The 19,873-nt window shown below is 41.6% G+C and overlaps 1 protein-coding gene across 3 annotated transcripts in view; it reads left to right on the forward strand.

The window, feature by feature from the left end:
- Nucleotides 1-19,873, forward strand: part of PCSK5 (proprotein convertase subtilisin/kexin type 5) — a 295,761-nt gene that overhangs the window by 46,901 nt on the left and 228,987 nt on the right. For all 3 annotated transcript variants that reach the window (XM_065407021.1, XM_065407022.1, XM_065407023.1), the window contains exon 3: nt 13,498-13,611. In XM_065407021.1, the coding sequence (XP_065263093.1) occupies nt 13,498-13,611 (114 nt within the window). The remainder of the gene's footprint in view (nt 1-13,497; nt 13,612-19,873) is intronic.

Consider the following 19,873-nt stretch of genomic DNA (forward strand, 5'->3'; position numbering starts at 1 on the left):
TGTAATAGTAAAAGATGCTCCCAGCCTTTGCCTAAGTTGCAAAAGAAATAAAAAATGACCACAACACCAAGGCTAAACCAGAAGATGCAGATTTCTGACCCAATTCTGGTCTCTAATAAACAGCCTGCTTATCTGAGACAAGAATTCAGCCTTTTTTTTTTATTTTATTTTTATTATAATCAGTGTTACACAGCAGCAATGGCATAAAGTGGAAAAATGTCACAAGGCAATCAACTTCCATTTTTAGTTGCCAAAACCAAGTATTACAATAGAAAAACACTTGATTTAATTAGAAAAGTTATATGTTTGGGTGAAGCTGTTGTAACTGAATTTTTCCATTGTGTAGTTTGGCAGGGATTTCCACAATGGCAAAGTACCATTAAACAAAACTGCTGTCTACTAAAAAGTACGTTGAGTAGAGGGGGCGTGATTTCTTTTAAAACAGAAACAATAATATATGAGAACTACTTTCAGCTGTATCCTGGCCAGCAGAGTGGCCACTCAGGAATAGATATATCAATCTACCATTCTAGGTCCCTATGAATCAGTAGGTTGTGGCTGCTCTGTACTGCCACCACAGCCTGCAGTGGATTTTTGACCACTACTGGCACCATGATCTATGCAGGCAGAAGCCAGTGTAGACCCTTGAGTGAAGCGGCCATTATCTTTGAAAACTCGTGGAGATCGGGGGAGGTCCCGGATGACTGGAAAAAGGCAAATATAGTGCCCATCTTTAAAAAAGGGAAGAAGAAGAAGAATCCGGGGAACTACAGACCGGGTCAGCCTCACCTCAGTCCCTGGAAAAATCATGGAGCAGGTCCTCAAGGAATCCATTTTGAAGCACCTGGAGGAGAAGAAGGTGATCAGGAACAGTCAACATGGATTCACCAAGGGCAAGTCATGCCTGACCAATCTGATTGCCTTCTATGATGAGATAACTGGTTCTGTGGATATGGGGAAAGCGGTGGACGTGTTATACCTTGACGTTAGCAAAGCTTTTAATACTGTCTCCCACAGTATTCTTGCCAGCAAGCTAGAAAAATATGGATTGGATGAATGGACTATAAGGTGGATAGAAAGCTGGCTAGATCGTCAGGCTCAACAGGTAGTGATCAACAGCTCAATATCTAGTTGGCAGCCAGTATCAAGTGGAGTGCCCCAGGGGTCTGTTCTGGAGCCAGTTTTATTCAACATCTTCATTAATGATCTGGATGATGGGATGGGTTGCACCCTCAGCAAGTTTGCGGATGACACTAAGCTGGGGGGAGGAGTAGGTACGCTGGAGGTTAAGGATAGGGTCCAGAGTGACCTAGACAAATTGGAGGATTGGGCCAAAGGAAATCTGATGAGGTTCAAGAAGGACAAGTGCAGAGTCCTGCACTTAGGACCGAAGAATCCCATGCACCACTACAGGCTGGGGACCGACTGGCTAAGCGGCAGTTCTGCAGAAAAGGACCTGGGGATTAGAGTGGACAAGAAGCTGGATATGAGTCAACAGTGTGCCCTTGTTGCCAAGAAGGCTAATGGCATATTGGGCTGCATTAGTAGGAACATTGCCAGCAGATCGAGGGAAATGATTATTCCCCTCTATTCGGCACTAGTGAGGCCACATCTGGAGTATTGTGTCCAGTTTTGGGCCCCCCACTACAGAAAGGATGTGGACAAATTGGAGAGAGTCCAGCGGAGGGCAACGAAAATGATTAGGGGCTGGGGCACATGACTTATGAGGAGAGGATGAGGAACTGGGGTTATTTAGTCTGCAGAAGAGAAGAGGGAGGCGGTATTTGATAGCAGCCTTCAACTACCTGAAGGGGGGTTCCAAAGAGACTGGAGCTAGGCTGTTCTCAGTGGTGGCAGATGACAGAACAAGAAGCAATGGTCTCAAGTTGCAGTGGGGAAGGTCTTGGTTGGATATTAGGAAACACTATTTCACTAGGAGGGTGGTGAAGCACTGGAATGGGTTGCCTAGGGAGGTGGTGAAATCTCCATCCTTAGAGGTTTTTAAGGCCCATCTTGACAAAGCCCTGGCTGGTGTTTTAGTTGGTGTTAGTCCTGCTTTGAGCAGGGGGTTGGACTAGATGACTCCTGAGGTCTCTTCCAACCCTAATATCTATGATTCTATGAATCTAGACCATTGGAAGTACTCTGGATTTACACTGGTGTTATTGAGAGCAAAATTTGGCCCAGTGGGAGATTTGAGTGCCTAGGAACTCATTTAGTAAATGATTTGAGGTTATCTGAAAATAGCAAATGCAAATTTCTCAAGGACTTAAATGATTCATGGCCACAGTTAAAGGACTAGCCTAAGGAGAGCAAAAATCCATTAGACAGTTCAACAGAGCTTTTTTCAATATGATCATCACTCCAGTAATATAAACACAAAACCCCAAGACGTTTCAAATGTAAGATGTTAGACTCCAAAGCTAATTAAAATACTGTGGTAAAGAGTTTTTAAAATTACAATCCCCTACTGGATACTTGGTTCTGCATCTGATTTAAGAATTCCTAAGAAGACTCATTTAGACATATGTTAGCTAAAGACATGTCATATTATTTTGTGTTCAATGCAATATTAATACTAACCCTCATGGTACAATAAAACTGCACAGAATATATGATGGTATCCCCAAATCAGTCACATTAATATTATTTTTAATCCAATGGTGTGAACTTAGCCTTGGGTATCATGCAAAACAAAATAACTGGTATTTCAGAGTTCTATTTCCCTGTTATTTGTGAGCAGTTACAAACTTGTGTGGGCAGGGAACTAGAATGGCTTATATTAACATAACAGTTGGCATAAGGCAGGAGTGAAGATCATTTCATACTTTGCAAAGGGTGAGTTATCCCTGAAACTGATTCTGAAGCCTGTGAACTTGTTACTGTAACCCCAAATTTTAAAGGTAATAAGTCATGAAGAACATGACATTCTAAAACATTCTAAAAAGACTGGTATAATAATTGAGGATGGTATTGTGTTAAAACCATGAGACTGAGAATCAGAAGATTTTGTCTAATTCTCAGCTTTGCCCCAGACTTCCTGTGTGACTTTCAGCTGGTCACTTTGAGCCAGATTGTGGCCCGCCTCTACTGCAATACACAATGTGGGAGGCTCCAACTCTCCCCCCCACACACACATAGTTGCAGCCATAAATGTAAGGGCTGTTGAGAGCCTTTTCAAATGGGTGGAGATGAGTGGGGAGAGTGGGACTGCACCTCACCGTAGCCCACATACAGTCATATAGGTCACCCATCCTGCCCACCTGTGGAGGGGAAATCATGCTGCAATTCCCTACAGCAGAAGTTCCCAAACTATTTTTGCTGAGCCCCTCTTCAGAAAGTACATGCCCCCTCACAGGAACTGGGGAAGAGTGGGGAGGGAGTGGCCTGTACTCACAGGTCGGCATGGAGGGGAACCCAGTACTCATGGAGGGCCAGAGGTCAGGGAGAGAGGAGTTCCCAGTATCCACAGGGGCTGAGGTGGGGAAGGACTGCCCAGTGTCAATGAGGGTGCAGGGAGTGGTGATGGTGGAGGGGTACCCCGAACCCAGTCGGAGGCCAGGGGTTACACATCATGTAGCAGCTGAGGAAGCCTTCTGCTCCCTACAATGGTTAGTTGGTTTCAGCTGCTGGGACCCAGTTCCCTGCCCATCTCACTCCTCCACCCACAGGGAAGTGAAAGGGGGCTGCATTGAAGGCTCAAGGTCAGGAGGAAAGTGGAAGGCTGTACCTTGTGAGAACTGACCCCCACCCCTACTAGACAGAGCTCCCTGCTGACCCTGGTCCTTCCGTATGGCCTTGACCACTTCCCACACGCAGGGTCTGTCCTGTGGGGGAAGTGGACGGCACTCTGGGCCCTGGGGCTGTGCTGAGCAGGGGGCCCTGTCCGAGAGGGGCGGTAGTACTCCCAGGGTGTAGCCTTCTGTTCCCTGCTTGTGGAGTCCCCCCGGCCTCCCCAGCAAAGGAGGGTAACTGCTGGCTGGAGTCTGCTGCAGCTGTGGCAGTGGAGGCATGTGATGGGCAGGGAGACTGGCAGCTGAGACTGCCCACACGCAGCCCCATCCACTTACCCTGTGACACAGATCCCCTTGGTCCAAAAGAACCTAGGCTTGGTCTACATTTAAAAGTTAGCTCAACATAGCTACATCAGTCAGGTGTTTGAAAAATCCATACCCCTGACCAATATAGCTATGCTGACCTGACCCCCACTGTAGATGCAATTACATCAACAGAAGAATGCTTCTGTAAGCATAGCTATTAGGGATGTAAAATGCTATTAGAGATATAACCAACCTTAACCGTTAACCCCAGCGGCGTTGCGCCAGCCGACCGGACCCCTGCTTTGGCCGCACCAGCCGACGGCACCTCAGCCCCTGCCAGGCCAGAGCGGCCCCAGCCCCGGCTGTGTCAGGCCCCCCGGAGCTACCTTGGTTAACGATTAAATGATATAATTTTAATTGTTTAATCAGTTAACTTTTTAAACCAATATTTACATCCCTAATAGCTATCATCATTCATGGAGGTGGTGTTCCTGCACAGATGGAAAAACCCCTTTCGTCAGCACAGGTTGCGTCAACACTACGGGGTTATGCTACGATATACAGAGTACTTTGTGAACATGTATATGTTAAGCTGTGATATCTGTATCACTATGATGGAAAGATGGATTACTTGCATATAGCAAAGTGGATAGATACATTCACAATAAATCTGATTGGCTTTTCCATGTCAGTGAGACTTGAAAAAATATGAATTGAATTTCTGACAAGCCTTTCAGCTGCTTTGCTCCACAGGTCAAACTATTATAGTCTGCGCTGCTGTTACATAGGATGTATTTATAGAGACACAGGTAGTAATTTCAAACATTTTCTGCCTCTTCCTTTTTTCCCTCTGCCCTCCAGATTGTCTTGACCTGGTGTTTCTTTCTTGCTTTTATCATGCTTTTTCAGAATGCGTGTAGCATAATTATGTCAACTGTTTTGATTGCGGATAGACATTGACCCTTATTGAAGACGCACTTTGTCAATCAATGAGAATGTATCACTTAGTGTTGTTGGATTCATTATCTTTTATCCAGCTTTAGACCCTGGCAGTTTATGGAGATTTGCAGAAATGGGTAACTGCAAATCATTTCCTATGCTCTTGACTTGGGTCAACAGCTACTTTGTCCTACAGTCTTCAACCATTTTTATGTGCAGACTCGCTACTGTTACTGAGAGGCTCAAAGTACTGGTACAGAGGTGGGGAAATTAAGACTGTTGTTTGTTTGTTTTTTAAAAGATCAACTCTTTAAAGCATTTGTTTTTAAAATAACATGAAAAGCTCACCAGTAATGGTTGTTTTTTTTCAAATTTTCAAACTCAAAATGTGTAAAAACTTTTCATACATCAGATGCCTAAAGTTACATGTGGCTTTTAGGGTATTGGAGTGTCATCCTGATGCAGATAGACATTTTAGTTCTAGATCTTCAACTTCATAGGTTTTGTACTGTTGAAATGTGAAATACAAATTGAGAATGCTGTTGTGCACTGGTGTACTTAGATATACTTTGTGATGTGGAAAGTATAGGGATATGAGAATACACACTCTCTATTTACGTTTCTAAATATCTTCTTCCATCTTTAGTCAGTCTAAGATAATACCAACCTCACCTTCATCTTTAACTCAATGTAAGAAACAAGTCCTATAGTCATTACCCAAGACTTAATCAGGCAAAACTCCCATTGAAGTCAGGAGCAATTACAGAGTATGGGCTGAAAGTATTGGCTCTAAGATAATATCAAAACAAACACCATAAATTGTATCTTTAAAATTTCTATATGTTTCCCACGTTTTGTCCTGTTTCCACTGCTAAAAAGCTTGTCATTCCATTGAACTTGAAATCCCATGATGCTTCTGTTGAGAAAGGGAAAAAAGTATTGTAGTGTCTTATGTTTTAAGTGCAGTCTTTTTTATATAAAAAGAGCTTGGTGACATTATAATCGGTTAGTGTACTAATTTTTATATCTGGAAATCTCATTTCAAATCATGTTAATGGTTTTGGTGGTCATATCCTACTCCATAGTGGGCATTTGCCAGAATCATCACACAGCTTGGCATGAGGAAGAACTCAGAAGAGGCCCCTGAGGAGATTGGGATGGTAGAGTTTTTTTTTTCTTCAGATTATGAACGAGGTAGAGTGGTGTGAGGAAGTTCACAAGGGCACCAATCCAGTTGGCAGCATTGGAAGTGATCGGGGAAGGGGGACTCTCACAGTCCAGTGACTTGACATTCATGTATGCTACAGGCACCTATCTATGCATAGTTCTTGCCAGCAGTGGTCTGGCTGTTCATCTGTTTTAGGGGGGTCAATAAGGTGTAATCCTTGAAGAGATAGGGATAACACTATTACATATATCTGTCCATGTGGTTTGTGGTTTTCATCATGCTGATCACATAAAATAGTCAATCACCAAATCTATTAAATTGTTAAATTCATTGACTTCAAAAAGACAATGTCTATTATCAAAAGGCGATTCCCGGGCTACCCACCCCAGTAAGTGAAAGTGTTGCCTGTTGGCCAGTTCCACCTTTCCCCATGACATCTCCCACTCACTCATCCAATACAGCCATCCAAGTTCATTGCTTGTTTTGTGACATTTCCCAAGACTCTTGTCCGAGGTGGTTCTCTCTCTCTCTCTTTCTCTGTTTAATCTGTTGTGTTTCTAAAGTCCCTGTTTCATTGGTAGCTGAGCAGCTATTTCTATTTCCAATTTACAGACATAGGCTAGGCTTAGGTGAATGGTGGCCTGACAGTTGGACCTATGAGTGCATTGGGAGTGGCATGCACATGCAGTCTGTCGTCCTAGACTCAAGGCCACATATGCATGTTTCCAATGCTGCAAAGCTAAAAGGATAGATTCTAGTGTAAAACCCACTCCCTATTCATAGTTGGCATCCACTGTTTTTTCTTCCTGTGTACTCCTCCCTTCTCCCTACATAGGGCAGGATTTTGCCTTAAGTTTGTCTGTAGCTGTTGCTATTTACCTATCACATTCACATGCACTGTATTTGCCCAAAGAAATAGAAAATGTAAACGACACATCTCCAATGCCATTTGAAAACTAGAAAATATTTACTGCAACAAACCCACCGAAGTAATATTAAAAATAATTACAAAACCCTCAATCCCCAAAAGATGTTGAATACAAATAGTGCAGTTAAGATGCACGGCCCATATTACAATTTCCAGTGTTTTGATGAACTTCTTAGAAAGCTACACTTGTGAAAAATTGGTGTGGTTAATTTTTTTCTGATTAAACATATTCGGTATTCTGTTAATTAACAATTAGTTTTTTCCTCTCTTGACAACTTCTTTTGTTCAATCACTTTCATTTTCACTGTTCCTACAAGACAAATTGATTACCCTGAATGAGTGAGAGAGTAAAGTGAGAGAAAAGTGTTTCACTGTATGGAAGATAACATCTCATTGTTTTGTTTGGCACCTCTTTTTTAAAAGGGCCATTTGCATTAGCTCAGAGCAACTTGTATTCAGCAGCACTGCTTGCATGTCAGTAAAGAAGAGCAATATTGTGCACAGAACAACCCTGTAAATGCTGAGATGAGGAGACTGGAAATGATGATTTTTATTTGAAGTAGTTTGGTCTCCAATCTGGCTTGGCTTTGATTTCTAGACATTCAGGAAATGGAACTTTCGGAGCTGAAGTCAATTGGAAAATGTGCACTGTTCCCCCTCAGCTAAGTGTGACTTTATGGAAATGTTAGAATGCACCTCATTGTTTGCATAGAAGTAGGAATCTGTATAATCACTTACTCCAGAGATTTTCCTTCAAGGACTAGGGGATAGGAAGTGTGGACTGGACACTTTTTAAAAGGAAACATTTTTAAACAAATGAACTTTTTTCATACAGAATCAGATTCAGTCAAATCCATACTATACCAGCCATTGGGCAGTGAAGTGTGTGCATATATATGCATAAAACGCTAAATGGAAATACATGGCAGGACATTTAAATAACTGCTGAGTTTTGATCTATTCATCAGTATTACAACCCATGAATCAGACAGTTTAGACAAGACCAACTGGCAAGCTTTCTGTTCACTAAGGAAAAAGCTCTATTGCTCCATGGAGTGAGTACTATAGAAGTGATAGTTTCTGTAAATTAATGTCATGCCTCTAATGCACCTGAACTCCTCTTCTGGGAAAATGAGTCTCCTGTGATGCTTTTAATTACACTCCAAATGAGTGTGTTGGTACATCCTCAATGCAATTATAAAAACAGCTATTAAAAACAGATCCCAACAGAGGGTGTTGATTAAAAAAATGCGTAAGCACCAATGGGAGGAGGACTGTGATTAGGCACAGTGTACTGGGCCGGATTTTCCTCCGCTTGGGCTCCTTGTGTTGTCATTTGTGTCTGTGCAAAGTGCACCAAATCAGAGTGGTAGCATTTTACAGCCACTTTGGGATGTTATAAATGCCTACGCATGGAGCAAGAGAGGGACAAGATGGGTGAGGTAATACCTTTTATTGAACCAGCTCCTGTTGGTGGAAGGTACAAGCTTTCAAGTGACACAGAACTCTTCTTCAGGTCTGGGGAAGGAAAAAAGAGCTTCTGAGTTAAATACAAGTTGGAACAGATTGTTAAGAGTAAGGGGTAACACATTGTAGGAGACCACTGATAGGGTTACATTGTTATGTAAAAGAGGTTTGCAATGGGCCATTAAGGATTAGCAGGTAGCTATGTTACAATTTATTGTAATGAGCTATAAAGCCAGTGTCCGTGTTAAGTTCATGGTTTTTGGTGTCTAACAGCGTTATGCATTTAAGTACCCAGACTCACCTGTTGAGGGCCCTGTGCAGGTTTCCTTTGTGGACAATTACTGAAAGATCAGATATGGAGTGATCACTTTATAAAAAGTGTTCCCACATGGGTGATACGGTGTTTTTGTCTTTTATCATGTTTCTGTGTGAGTTCATTGGAGAGTGTAGTGATTGTCTGGTTTCACCCACATAGTTGTCATTGGAGCATTTAGTGCACTGGGTTTGGTACACCACATGTTGTGATAGGCATGTGTAGGACCCATGGATCTTGAAAGGTGTGTTGTGGGAGGATATTGATCATCGTAGCATTGGAGATATATGCAGGTTTTGCATCTGTTTTGTAGAGTGTTTCTTGCAGTTGCTTGGGGAAGGATTTGATGGTATCTTTACATTTCTGTGTGAATAGTGGTGTGGGGTCTTCTTTTAGTTCTTTATAGTAGGTGGTGTCAGAGAGTTGTCTGTTGGTCTCATTCACATAGTCATCACGATTAAGGACTTCTTTAGCACCCTTTTTTTCTGTTGGTTTGATCACTATCTGGTGGTTGGATTTTAGGGACTGTATAGCTATCCTCTTGGTGGTAGAGAGATTATAGTGGATGTAATGTTTATTGAGGATTTCACTGTCAATTTTTTTCCTCGCACAATTATTTTAATGATCAGTGTGTGGTTTCGTCCACTGGGGGGTGTCCAGTCAGATGACTGTTTATTCGTATGACTGTTGGTGAGGATGTGGTTGTTGTGGGTGGTGTCATCTTTACTGTGAAAGAATTCCTTGAGGTGGAACCAGTGGAAGAATTCTTTTAGTTTTCCACATGTTAGTATAGTGTTAGCTTCTGTGGTGGGGCAGAAGCTCAGTCCTTTGGAGAGTACCGGTCCTTCAGTTTTGGTTATGGGTAGTCTTGATAGGTTAATGATGTTGGGGTGTCTTGTAGTGTCCATATGGTGGGTCATGGTGTCTTGGTTTCTCCTGGAGGTGGTGTTCTGTTGGTTGTGTAGTTGGTTCCACTTTTTGTTTTTGTGTTGGATTGCTGTCATCAGGTTTTTTAGATTGATGTTTTGGGTTTCCTGCATGATATCCAGGTAGGTTTCCTGATTTTTTCCTTCCAGTGTGTGGGAGCATGTGATCATTTGATGTTTGCAGTGGTCCCTTTTGGAGTGTGTAAAGTGCAGGAGACGGCTCCTCAATTTTTTTGAGGTCCTTCTGTAGAGCTGGTCAGCATATTTGAAATACAAGGAGCAAGTCAGTGGAGAATCAGGCTCAGTGTATCAGAATGCATCATTATGGTGCAATGATGGTGTATATGTATCTGCTGTATATATGTATTTACAGTTTGGTTTTATGGTAGGACAGTGAGCTATGTCATTTGTCATTCCAGTATTTTGACCTGATCTTGCAAGCTTCAGAGCACCTTCTGCAAAGTGCTCACATCATCAGCTCCGACTTACTTCATTAGGAGTGAAGGGTGCTCATCTTGCAGGAGACATTTATATCTCTCACGTCTGATCCCAGTGATAGACAAATAGGTTCTTTAAAATACAATTGCGAGCCTCTTTTGCCAAACACAGTGAATTGTTTCCTGAAACAAGCTCCGTCTATAATATATTGAAATGCAAAACCCTCGTGCTCCTAAATGTTGAGAACACTGATTTACAAATGGGTTCAATTTTATACATAAAAATCTCTCTATGTGCTAAGTAATTGCTCTGGGTCCCCGGTGGATAGGAATGGTGCAGTGAGGGAGGGTTTATGATTGCTGGCACTAAGGAATTGTATGATAAGTGTTCTCAGTTATTTGATCTGAGACAAAATAAACTAATTGTACCTTTTGAGAGATCTACATGCAGATTAGTGTTGAGATCACATCGCTGTATTTGTTAATAAAGCTTTCAGCCTTCACAAGCATTGTTATTTTGCATTCACTTTCAACTTTTTTATGGTCAGCAGCAGAGTGTAAATGTTTGTGCAGTGTAGACATCAGAGATCCCTTGTTATACTGAAAATGTGACTAGTCATAAGCAATAATGTCTAAATCAAAAGAAGATTTGGAGGTTGGGTTTGCATAAGCCTTGAAAACCTTGATTGCTTATCTGGCGGTATTGAAGTTTCACTCCTCCCTGACCTCAACAAGTCAGGGACAGATTAAGACAGGTTCATGGTCCAAGGGGACCTAGTTTGCCAGTGAGTCAGCTAAGGTGCAGCACATGCGACCTTGTATGTGCTAGGGAGCGTTGTTTTACATGGCAGGAAGAGTTGGAAAAAAAACAAGGATCCATTATCAGGGTCTGGAAGAGAGAGTTCATGCCACCAATAGGGGGCTGGGAGGGAGCATCTGTTGAAGATCTGTGGCACACCAACTTTTTTGATGGGAGAGAGTTAAAAATAATGTGGCTCTGGGTCCCATTTAACCTTATTCTGTCTCTCTTCTGTGTTCAGTAATTGCCATCAGTAGAGACTCAGGTCTTTGGCCCTCTCTCTTGGCATCTGGCCAGCTACACTCTATGTGTCTTGGGGTACGTCTATACCCAGCCGCTAGTTCGGCGGCAAGCAATCGAACTTCTGGGTTCGACTTATCGCGTCTTGTCTGGACGCGATAAGTCGAACCCGGAAGTGCTCGCCATCTACTGCGGTACTCCTGCTCGGCGAGAGGAGTACCACGGAGTCGACGGGGGAGCCTGCCTGCCACGTCTGGACCGAGGTAAGTTCGAACTAAGGTACTTCGAACTTCAGCTACGTTATTCACGTAGCTGAAGTTGCGTACCTTAGTTCGAATTGGGGGGTTAGTATAGACCAAGCCTTGGATGCTCCAGGAATTTGCTGCTTCAGAGGTGCCCAAGTATGGTTGCCTGCCTTCCCTTTCTGAATGAAGCTCCTCAATGTGTAATATTTGAAGGCAGCAGACAACCCAGTAAATATTCCCAGGCTTGCTGAGAAGTCCATGAGATGGATTTTAGCCGAGCCAGGCATCCTGTTGGAAGAGGAAAGAGGTGGCCAGAAGAGAAAGGGGACTTATCAAAACTTTCTCAATTCCCTACCACCCAGAGATATTGGAGGGGTAGATTTTGGAGGATTTGACAGAGAAAGGGGACTTCAACTTGCTTACACAGTATCAACCAGCTCCCTCCTGTTCTGTGTCCGTTGACATCACAGCTCTTCCTGTAGAAACCATGCCGCTACCGCTGACCCTGAAGCAATTCTCAGGTAGCGATGTTGCTTGGTGCAGAGGGAAAAACTATGATGTTATCACAGTCCCCACACTGTCCTCTACCACCCTATGGAAGTGGTACCCCATAGAACTGCCTCACAGAAGGGATTCCACAGGTTCAGAGATGCCTCTTTCTCCTCTCACCATGATCAGAATCTGGAGATTCTGCATTCCCTGTTTTCAGAAGCCAGGGAAGCATGGGGCCATCAATTCTTACTCATGAATAACTCCCCTTATAATAAGTTGGAGATTTGGCTTAAGATCTCAGGATTTGAACTAGAATTAAGAATGCATGGTTGGAGACATTTTTCTGCTATGGGAAAACATTAATATTGTCCCTAGCTAGTGACTTTGAGCTGGAACAAGAAAATAAAGATGGGCTCTGAAAGTAAAGTTTATTTTTGTGCGTGTGTGAGTGTACATGCCTGGGAATCAGGAGTGCAAGGTGCAGAGCAGGCTGTTAGCAGGTGATGGCTGCCTTTCTTTCTTTGGAAGATGTGAATTGAATTTTTTTATATTTTTATTCTGTACCAGCAGTTCAGCAGCAATACGAGCTGTCGGTAAGCCACAAGCATGCAAGTAAAATTTGGGTTTGACTGTGAATAGTTTACAATATTTACATTTATAGCAGCAAGTTCCCATTTAGAAAAGTTAATGGTGTTGGGGGTGAGGGGGAAAGCATTACAAATTAATATCTGCTATGGACTGGATGTCACCTTTGGTATCGCTTTTCTGAATGTGTTCAGAGTCTTTGATGAGGTGTCTGACAGAGAAGAAGCTTAACTTTGGAAGCCTGATTTTGACCTTGATCTCTTCTTTCATTTATATTTTGAGCTTCTTGTTGTAATTTAACCTATTACCCTGTACTCTGCTGCTTTTTCCTGGGAAGTACTTTAATTTTACAGAAAATACAGTTCTTGAAAACTGAGTGAATCGTGACAAATAATCTCATTGCAATGAATTATAACTTATTTTTTGGTCTTTTCATGAGGTTGATTCAGATATTGGTTAAATAGAGCTTTTTAATACATTTTAGTATTAGCAGTTGACAACTTAAATAAAGGAAAAAGAAAAAAAGAAAAACCCTTGGAAATCCCATTCATTTTTCTTTTGAGTAACTATTAATCTTTGTGTTTATAAATACAAAATGGGGTCAGTTTATTTTTTTTTTTAATTATTATTATTAATAAAGAATAATAAAATATGCAGTGGCATTGTTCAATAGCTAATTAAGTCCTGTTAGCAGGGGATTTAAATAGTTGTGCATGGCAACCTGTAGTACTAACTAAATTGGTATATTTTCCTGCGAACTAAACGACAAGGTGAGCTTTGCATTCCCTTTGCCAAAATTAACACTTTAACGTGAAATAGACGTGGACTTCAGTAATGGGAAACTTCCCAAGATTGCTCACATTTCTTGATAATCTCCATGGAACTCTAACACTTACCAAATATTTTTCTTGTTGGCAGGTGGAGTGGATACAACAACAGGTAGTTAAAAGAAGGATAAAGAGGGATTATAAACCTGGTGGTACCCAATCCACTTATTTCAATGATCCCAAGTGGCCAAGCATGTGGTACATGGTAAGTATAAAGGCAGCCATTGGCTCTGATTCATGCTAATCGTTTAGTTGCTCTGCTATGATCTTCTTCAGAAAAAGGCAAACTTTCTTTTTAGTTTTATGTGGACTAAGGAAGGGTCTGTAAACTCCTTACCAGTATAATGAGTGCTTCCTATTGCGGTGCTCTTGGGGAATGTTTTATTATAGAATAAAGTTTCATCAGTGGGGAGGGGAAGGGACATAACCATGGTCCATATGAGGAAGGGGGAAAAAAACCTTCCGGTCTGGGTGCCCTGCCTCCAAGACCCCATGTGATACAGATAATTCCCATTGACTCCAATGTCAATTGTATCATGAAGCAAGAGAATGGAGACCAGAATTATGTCTTTGTGACAGTAGTAGGCACACAGATATGGTGTGTTAGATAATGAACTATTCCATCTGACCCTGTGTTGCTTTTTGTCTGACATAAGAAACACAAGCAAACTTTTTTTTTTTTAAACATGTAACAGTCACAGTTAAAGCTTGGACTGAAGATCTTGGCTACCCAAACAGATTTTAACTATGTCCTTAATTTGTGTTGCATGGCCTAAATTAAGTATTTTAGTCATAGTATATCCAGGCTTTGGAAGAAGGGAGAGTCAAATTAGGCAAATGACTGCAGTTTAATAACAGGATAGTCATATTTCCCAGTTCACTGAAAACTTTGCCTATGGTAAACCATCCTGTCTTCAAAGACACATGTTTCTTAGGACATAGATCACACATCCAAAGGCTTTAAAGAGAGATTAAACTAATGTAGGACCAACTCTGACCCTGGTCAGCAAGTGAGATGGAGCCAGGCCACTGCCTAGTCCTATTCTGCAGTAGGATGTATGTGAGGCATAGTGGAGAAGGACCAGGACAGTTTGGAGGGGACATTTGCTGGGGCCAACGCTTCTGCTCCTTTGAATAAGAACAGCATGGTCTTCAGGTGATCATATATGCTACCCTGTGTTGGCCATTTCCACAGTTGTGAGACCAGCCTTTTGGGTTTGTGTTGTGCCCGCCATTACAGTCTTGATCTCCTTTGCTAGTGCTCTGTTGAACACTTGGTAGGACTCCTGGCCCTGCAACCCTCTTTCCACACAAGGTCACCCATGTAGCTCAGATGAGAGCAGGGCCCTAAACTGAAGTAAGCGTTTTGAGACTTGATGGCTTGATTGTCATCAGACTTGAGGGGAAAATGTACATTTTTGAAACTGTTATGTAAGAAGATGTTTAATTTTAGGATAGATACATTTTCAGTGGAATATCATCTCTCTAATTTTAAAAATTGCAATTGAAAAACAAAAAGGACACAGACCAAAGGTAATTTGCAAATAACAGTATATTCCGAGATTTTGAGATGCCTTATCTTCAAGCACAGATAAGAGTATGTGCTGTATGGGTAGGTCACCAATCAGGATAGGGAGTGACTTGGGTATTGGCCCATGGTTCCAGGGTTGCTGGGCTTTGATCAGAGACTATGCAATAACCAGACTTCCTAGATTTTTCGTATATTTATCACTGAGCCTTATCACTAACCCTTTGAAAGGCACATTGTTGTCCCTGACTCCAGCATGACTCTAATTTCTGGCATAATTTTAAAATCTCCTCAATAAGCCTTGACATACAGTAGTGGCATATTTATGTGTATACAATAGGGTATTTTCAGTTAAGGGCTCTTGACTTTGGAACTTGCTTCCCTTTTTGGTCCAGCAGACCTGAATCCTTTGATATTATGGGCATGATGCAAGGTCCCTGTTTTCCCAGGTTCTTGATGAGGAGGTGGGTTAAGGAATGCATAAGTGGGTTCAAAGGGGTGATATTTGTGACTCCTGATAGGCCGTTAGGATCCTTTTTTATGTGTACACTCAGAGCACTCAATCAGTGCAGTTTAAAACTACCAATAAATTAACTAAGTATTGAAATAGGATGGTCAAGTCTCTCGAGCTAGGTGTATAGTATGTTTTGGTGGAGGCTACCATAGTCCCTGGGAACTCTCCAGTTTAGTTGCAGGGAATCTTTCCTCCCTGGTTATATATAATTTCCTTTCTAAAGCCTCCTATTGTGACAAACAGTGCTTATCCTGGGAAGGCTGGATGTGATGTTTGCTGGGCTCTGTCAATGCTGCGGCTTGGCACTGGAAGGGAAAAGGGTACTTATTAAATGATGGCTATTATACCAAACAGATTTTGATAGAAACCACTCACATTGCTCAATGATTGCGCTATACTTACTAATGAAAGCATTTTATTGAATTTTTACTAGTTCACAAAATCATATAAATTGAGTATAGGTGTAAGTATAACTGCAGGAAAACGATTTCTGCTATTGGATATAGCATATAGCATGATTCTCCAACTGCACCATAGCACTGCTGTCCATATGCCACATATGAGTGTTGTGTCATGGGAGGAAGGCAGCTTGTTCTTGCTACCCTGTGGTACATGTTTGTGGTTACCATGATACTGGCAGTGGAGGAATTCCAGGCTCTCCTGGCCTCTGCATAGAAGTGCAAAGTAGTAGTACTATTTTATTTATTATGTTAACTCAGGTGGAGAGGAAGGAATTATTAGGGCTCCAAGACCCAGATCCTACAAAGACTTACTTATGAGCTTAACTTTAAGCAGGTGAGTTGTCCCGTTGAGTTTTGTGGGACTACGCACTTGCTTAAAGTTAAGTATAATGTATAATGTTTTGCAGGATTAGACCCAAGTTCAGAACCCACATTTTATGTACGGGTGTGTTTGTGTGTGTGCTTGATCCACAATTTCAGGAAAAGTTTAATTAAAATAAAAAGTTTAACAAACAGAATCTCTTCTCTGACATGGTGGGAAGGATCAAAGGTGGATATTTCCTACTCATGAAAGTCAAGATAGTGGGGCTGGGAGAACTTAGGCTTTGGGAGACCCAAGTTCAATTTCCTGCTCTACCACAGACATCCTGTGTGACCTTGGGCACGTCACTTAGCCTCTCTAGGCCTCATTTCTCCATCTGTGAAATGGGGATAATACCCCTTCCTTACCTCACAGAGGTGTTGTGAGGAGAAATACACGAAAGATTGTGAAGTCTTTGATATCTACTGATGAAAAGTCCTATATAAGAACTAGATATTATTATATTATGTCAGGCTACGGATGTTAATACTAGATCTGTGCACTGGACAGAAATTCCATTTTATGAAGGATTTTTGGATTTCAAAATTTGGTTTTGTCCCAAATCAGAGGGAAACATGAACATTTCTAAATTATCCATGAAAGAGAATTCAGGGGAAAAAATATTTGAGATCAATCAAAACATTTTGTTTGGACAAAATCAAAATGTTTTATTTTTATTTGAACTTTTTAAATTTTATATTATAATACAAAGTATAATACAATAACAATTGTATATGATATTACAAAATAAAATATTTCTAAAAAATTTGAAACATTTCATTGCTAAAATGTTAAAACAGGATGTTTCAACAGTGTCTGAACTTCCCCTGCTGTTTTTTCTCTGAAACAAAATTTCAGCAAAATCAAGGTGATTTCGTGAAGCATTTCAATTTTGATGGAACTGCATTTTCAGAACAGAAAATGGTTCTATCAAAGTTTTTCTGACCAGCTCTAGTTACAACCCACTTGAGATCACATTTTCACTCCTTGAGGCTATAATTTTCTCTATGCTTTCTCTATCTGTGCTTTCTAAATTTTATTGCAAGTACTGTACTGAAATGACAAAGTTTGTTTTAATGGTTCATTGTGCATTTTGAAAAAAGCATTTTTATCTGAAATGTAATACATTTTCAGTAACTCTTTGTTGATGCTGTTTTCTCTGGATCAGAGTCATGACAGGACCTTGTCCCAGCCTTTTGGAGCATGTGTATTTGTCTTTATTTGATCTATCTAATTTGTATGTTGATTTAGTCCCTATCCTATCAGGACACTCACTGTGATGTAGATAGATAGAGTTGAATAAATGGCAGTAGTTTGTGATATTACTGGAGTGGTAACAATATACCACTAGGCAGGAAATTCTGATTGCCAGAAAGGTTCAGTTAAAGAGGAGGCAACCATTAACAAGTATTGAATAAATGACCTCAGAGCTGTTTGAGGTCATTTCTAAGACATCCCCATAAGACTGCATTTGTGATTGTAACTTCATCTCTATATATTAAACTCACTTATCTTTTCTGGTTGTCAGAAACAAACCAAAAAGAAAGGGGGAAAAAACTCTGTATAGAGCTATCAGTCATTGCTACACCATAGAGAGAGGATTCTAGGTTGCTAGCTACAAACTCCTTATTATGAAAGCAATAAAGTACTATCATTTGCTGGTACAGATTTTGATTAATGAGTAACTTTCGTTACAGGTTGAGATTGATACCTTTGGCCCTTGAACTGGTCTAATCTCTAGCAGGGCTGTAAATTTCATTGAGATTTGTTGATACAAGATCTTTTATCTATATACTATGTCAAACAAACTGTTTGATTAATGTCTTTCTCTTCTCTCTTCTCTCTCTCTCCCTCTCCCCTCCTCCCCCCACTTTGCTTCACAACCACAAACCTGGTCATTTTAATGAGTAGGAACTAAGAAAATGGTATGGGCTTATTTGAGTGACATCTATGCCCAGAAGTAATGGGGTGATGATGTGGTGGTGGTGGGGTGCATGCCTGCTGTCCCCTTTGATTCATCACAAACCTGAGATGTGTATCCCGTGAGATATATTTAAAACAAATATTCCACCTCTGTATTCTTCAATGTTGATTCTAAAGATGTTCCTAGAAAGTGAAACTTAGAAACTGTTGTAATTCCTTTCACTCAGGGCCTGGGAGCCTCTAAAGCAGTGGTCCCCAAACTGTGGGGGAGGAATGTTTGTGGGGGGCATGGCAGGGCCCGGGCCAGCCCTCACAGGGGGTGAGAAGGGGGCGCCACCCAGCCCCACTGTGCCCCCAGCTCTGCTCTGGCTCCAGCTCTGGCCTGGGCCCCAGCTGAGGCCCCCTGCTTTGGCTTCCAGCCCCAGCCACAGCTCCCCCCTTCTGACCCTGGCTCTCGCCCCAACCTCAGCCCCCAGATCCGCTCCCAGTCCCAGGTCACAGGGTGATGCGAACAGTTTACATTACAGGTGGGGGGGGGTGACAAAGAGTTTGGGGACCACTAATCTAAAGTGCCAAGTACCCTAAACTTCCAGTGAGAGTAAGGAGAGTAGAAAGTGCACAGCACCTCACAGAAGGCACTCATTACCTGCAAGATCAAGTCCACTGTGTTTCATTATTCGAGAGCCCAGTTATCTGTGTATGCTCTTGTGTTATGCTTTCTAATAGTGAGGAAAAGAAAACATTAAATGCTACTTTTCTCCACCTTGAGACAATACTACACCTCTACCCTGATATAACGTGACCCAATATAACACGAAATCTGATATAACACGGTAAAGCAGTGCTCCGGGGGGGGGGGGGGGGCTGCGCACTCCGGCGGATCAAAGCAAGTTCGATATAACACGGTTTCACCTATAATGCGGTAAGATTTTTTGGCTCCCGAGGACAGCGTTATATCGAGGTAGAGGTGTAGTTTAAAGAATGCAATATGTTTTCCTTACCTGAACCTGTCAGTTCTGATGAATCTATAGCTATAGCATGGCGGAATATAACCTTTCTTGGATGAATGACACATAATATCTGATCTGATGGTCACAGCTCAAACATTGCTCAAGATTGACTTACACAGCTGGGAGTTGGTTTTGTCTCAATTTATACCAAGTAAAGAATCACTGGAGACCATGTACCTTGCTTTCGCTATGACCTGGGCCCCATACGAGTTTAGGGTTTGGAGAGTGAACAGTCCAACATATTACCCCCACAGCTCACCTGTCTATGTATCATTAGTTTAATACCAAAAATATCTACAATATTTCATCTCTTTAATTCTTGTGGATAAAATATGCTGACTGCTCATAATTGTTCCATATCGAATCAATTCACATAGCCATTAAAAGGGGTCACAGTCATCTGCAAAATTCCATTGCTGTCTGAAAATACTTTACCTTACCTGTGATAATAGTCCCACTATAACTGGAAGGGATTTGAGGAAAAATGTTTCTCTGTGCATTTGACAGCGTAGTCAGATTCATAGTCAGATTCACTCTTTCTGCAGCATAGTCAGTTGGTGTTGCCAGTTTCTTCCGGTTTGTGTTGGTTTTTCACATGGCAACCGGGGAGAGAAAAATATTTTTAAAAATAGGAGAATGTGTCTGTAAAACCTCAAAAATGGCAGGAGGA

This window comes from Emys orbicularis, chromosome 6, assembly GCF_028017835.1.
Source record: "Emys orbicularis isolate rEmyOrb1 chromosome 6, rEmyOrb1.hap1, whole genome shotgun sequence".
Lineage (NCBI taxonomy): Eukaryota > Metazoa > Chordata > Testudines > Emydidae > Emys > Emys orbicularis.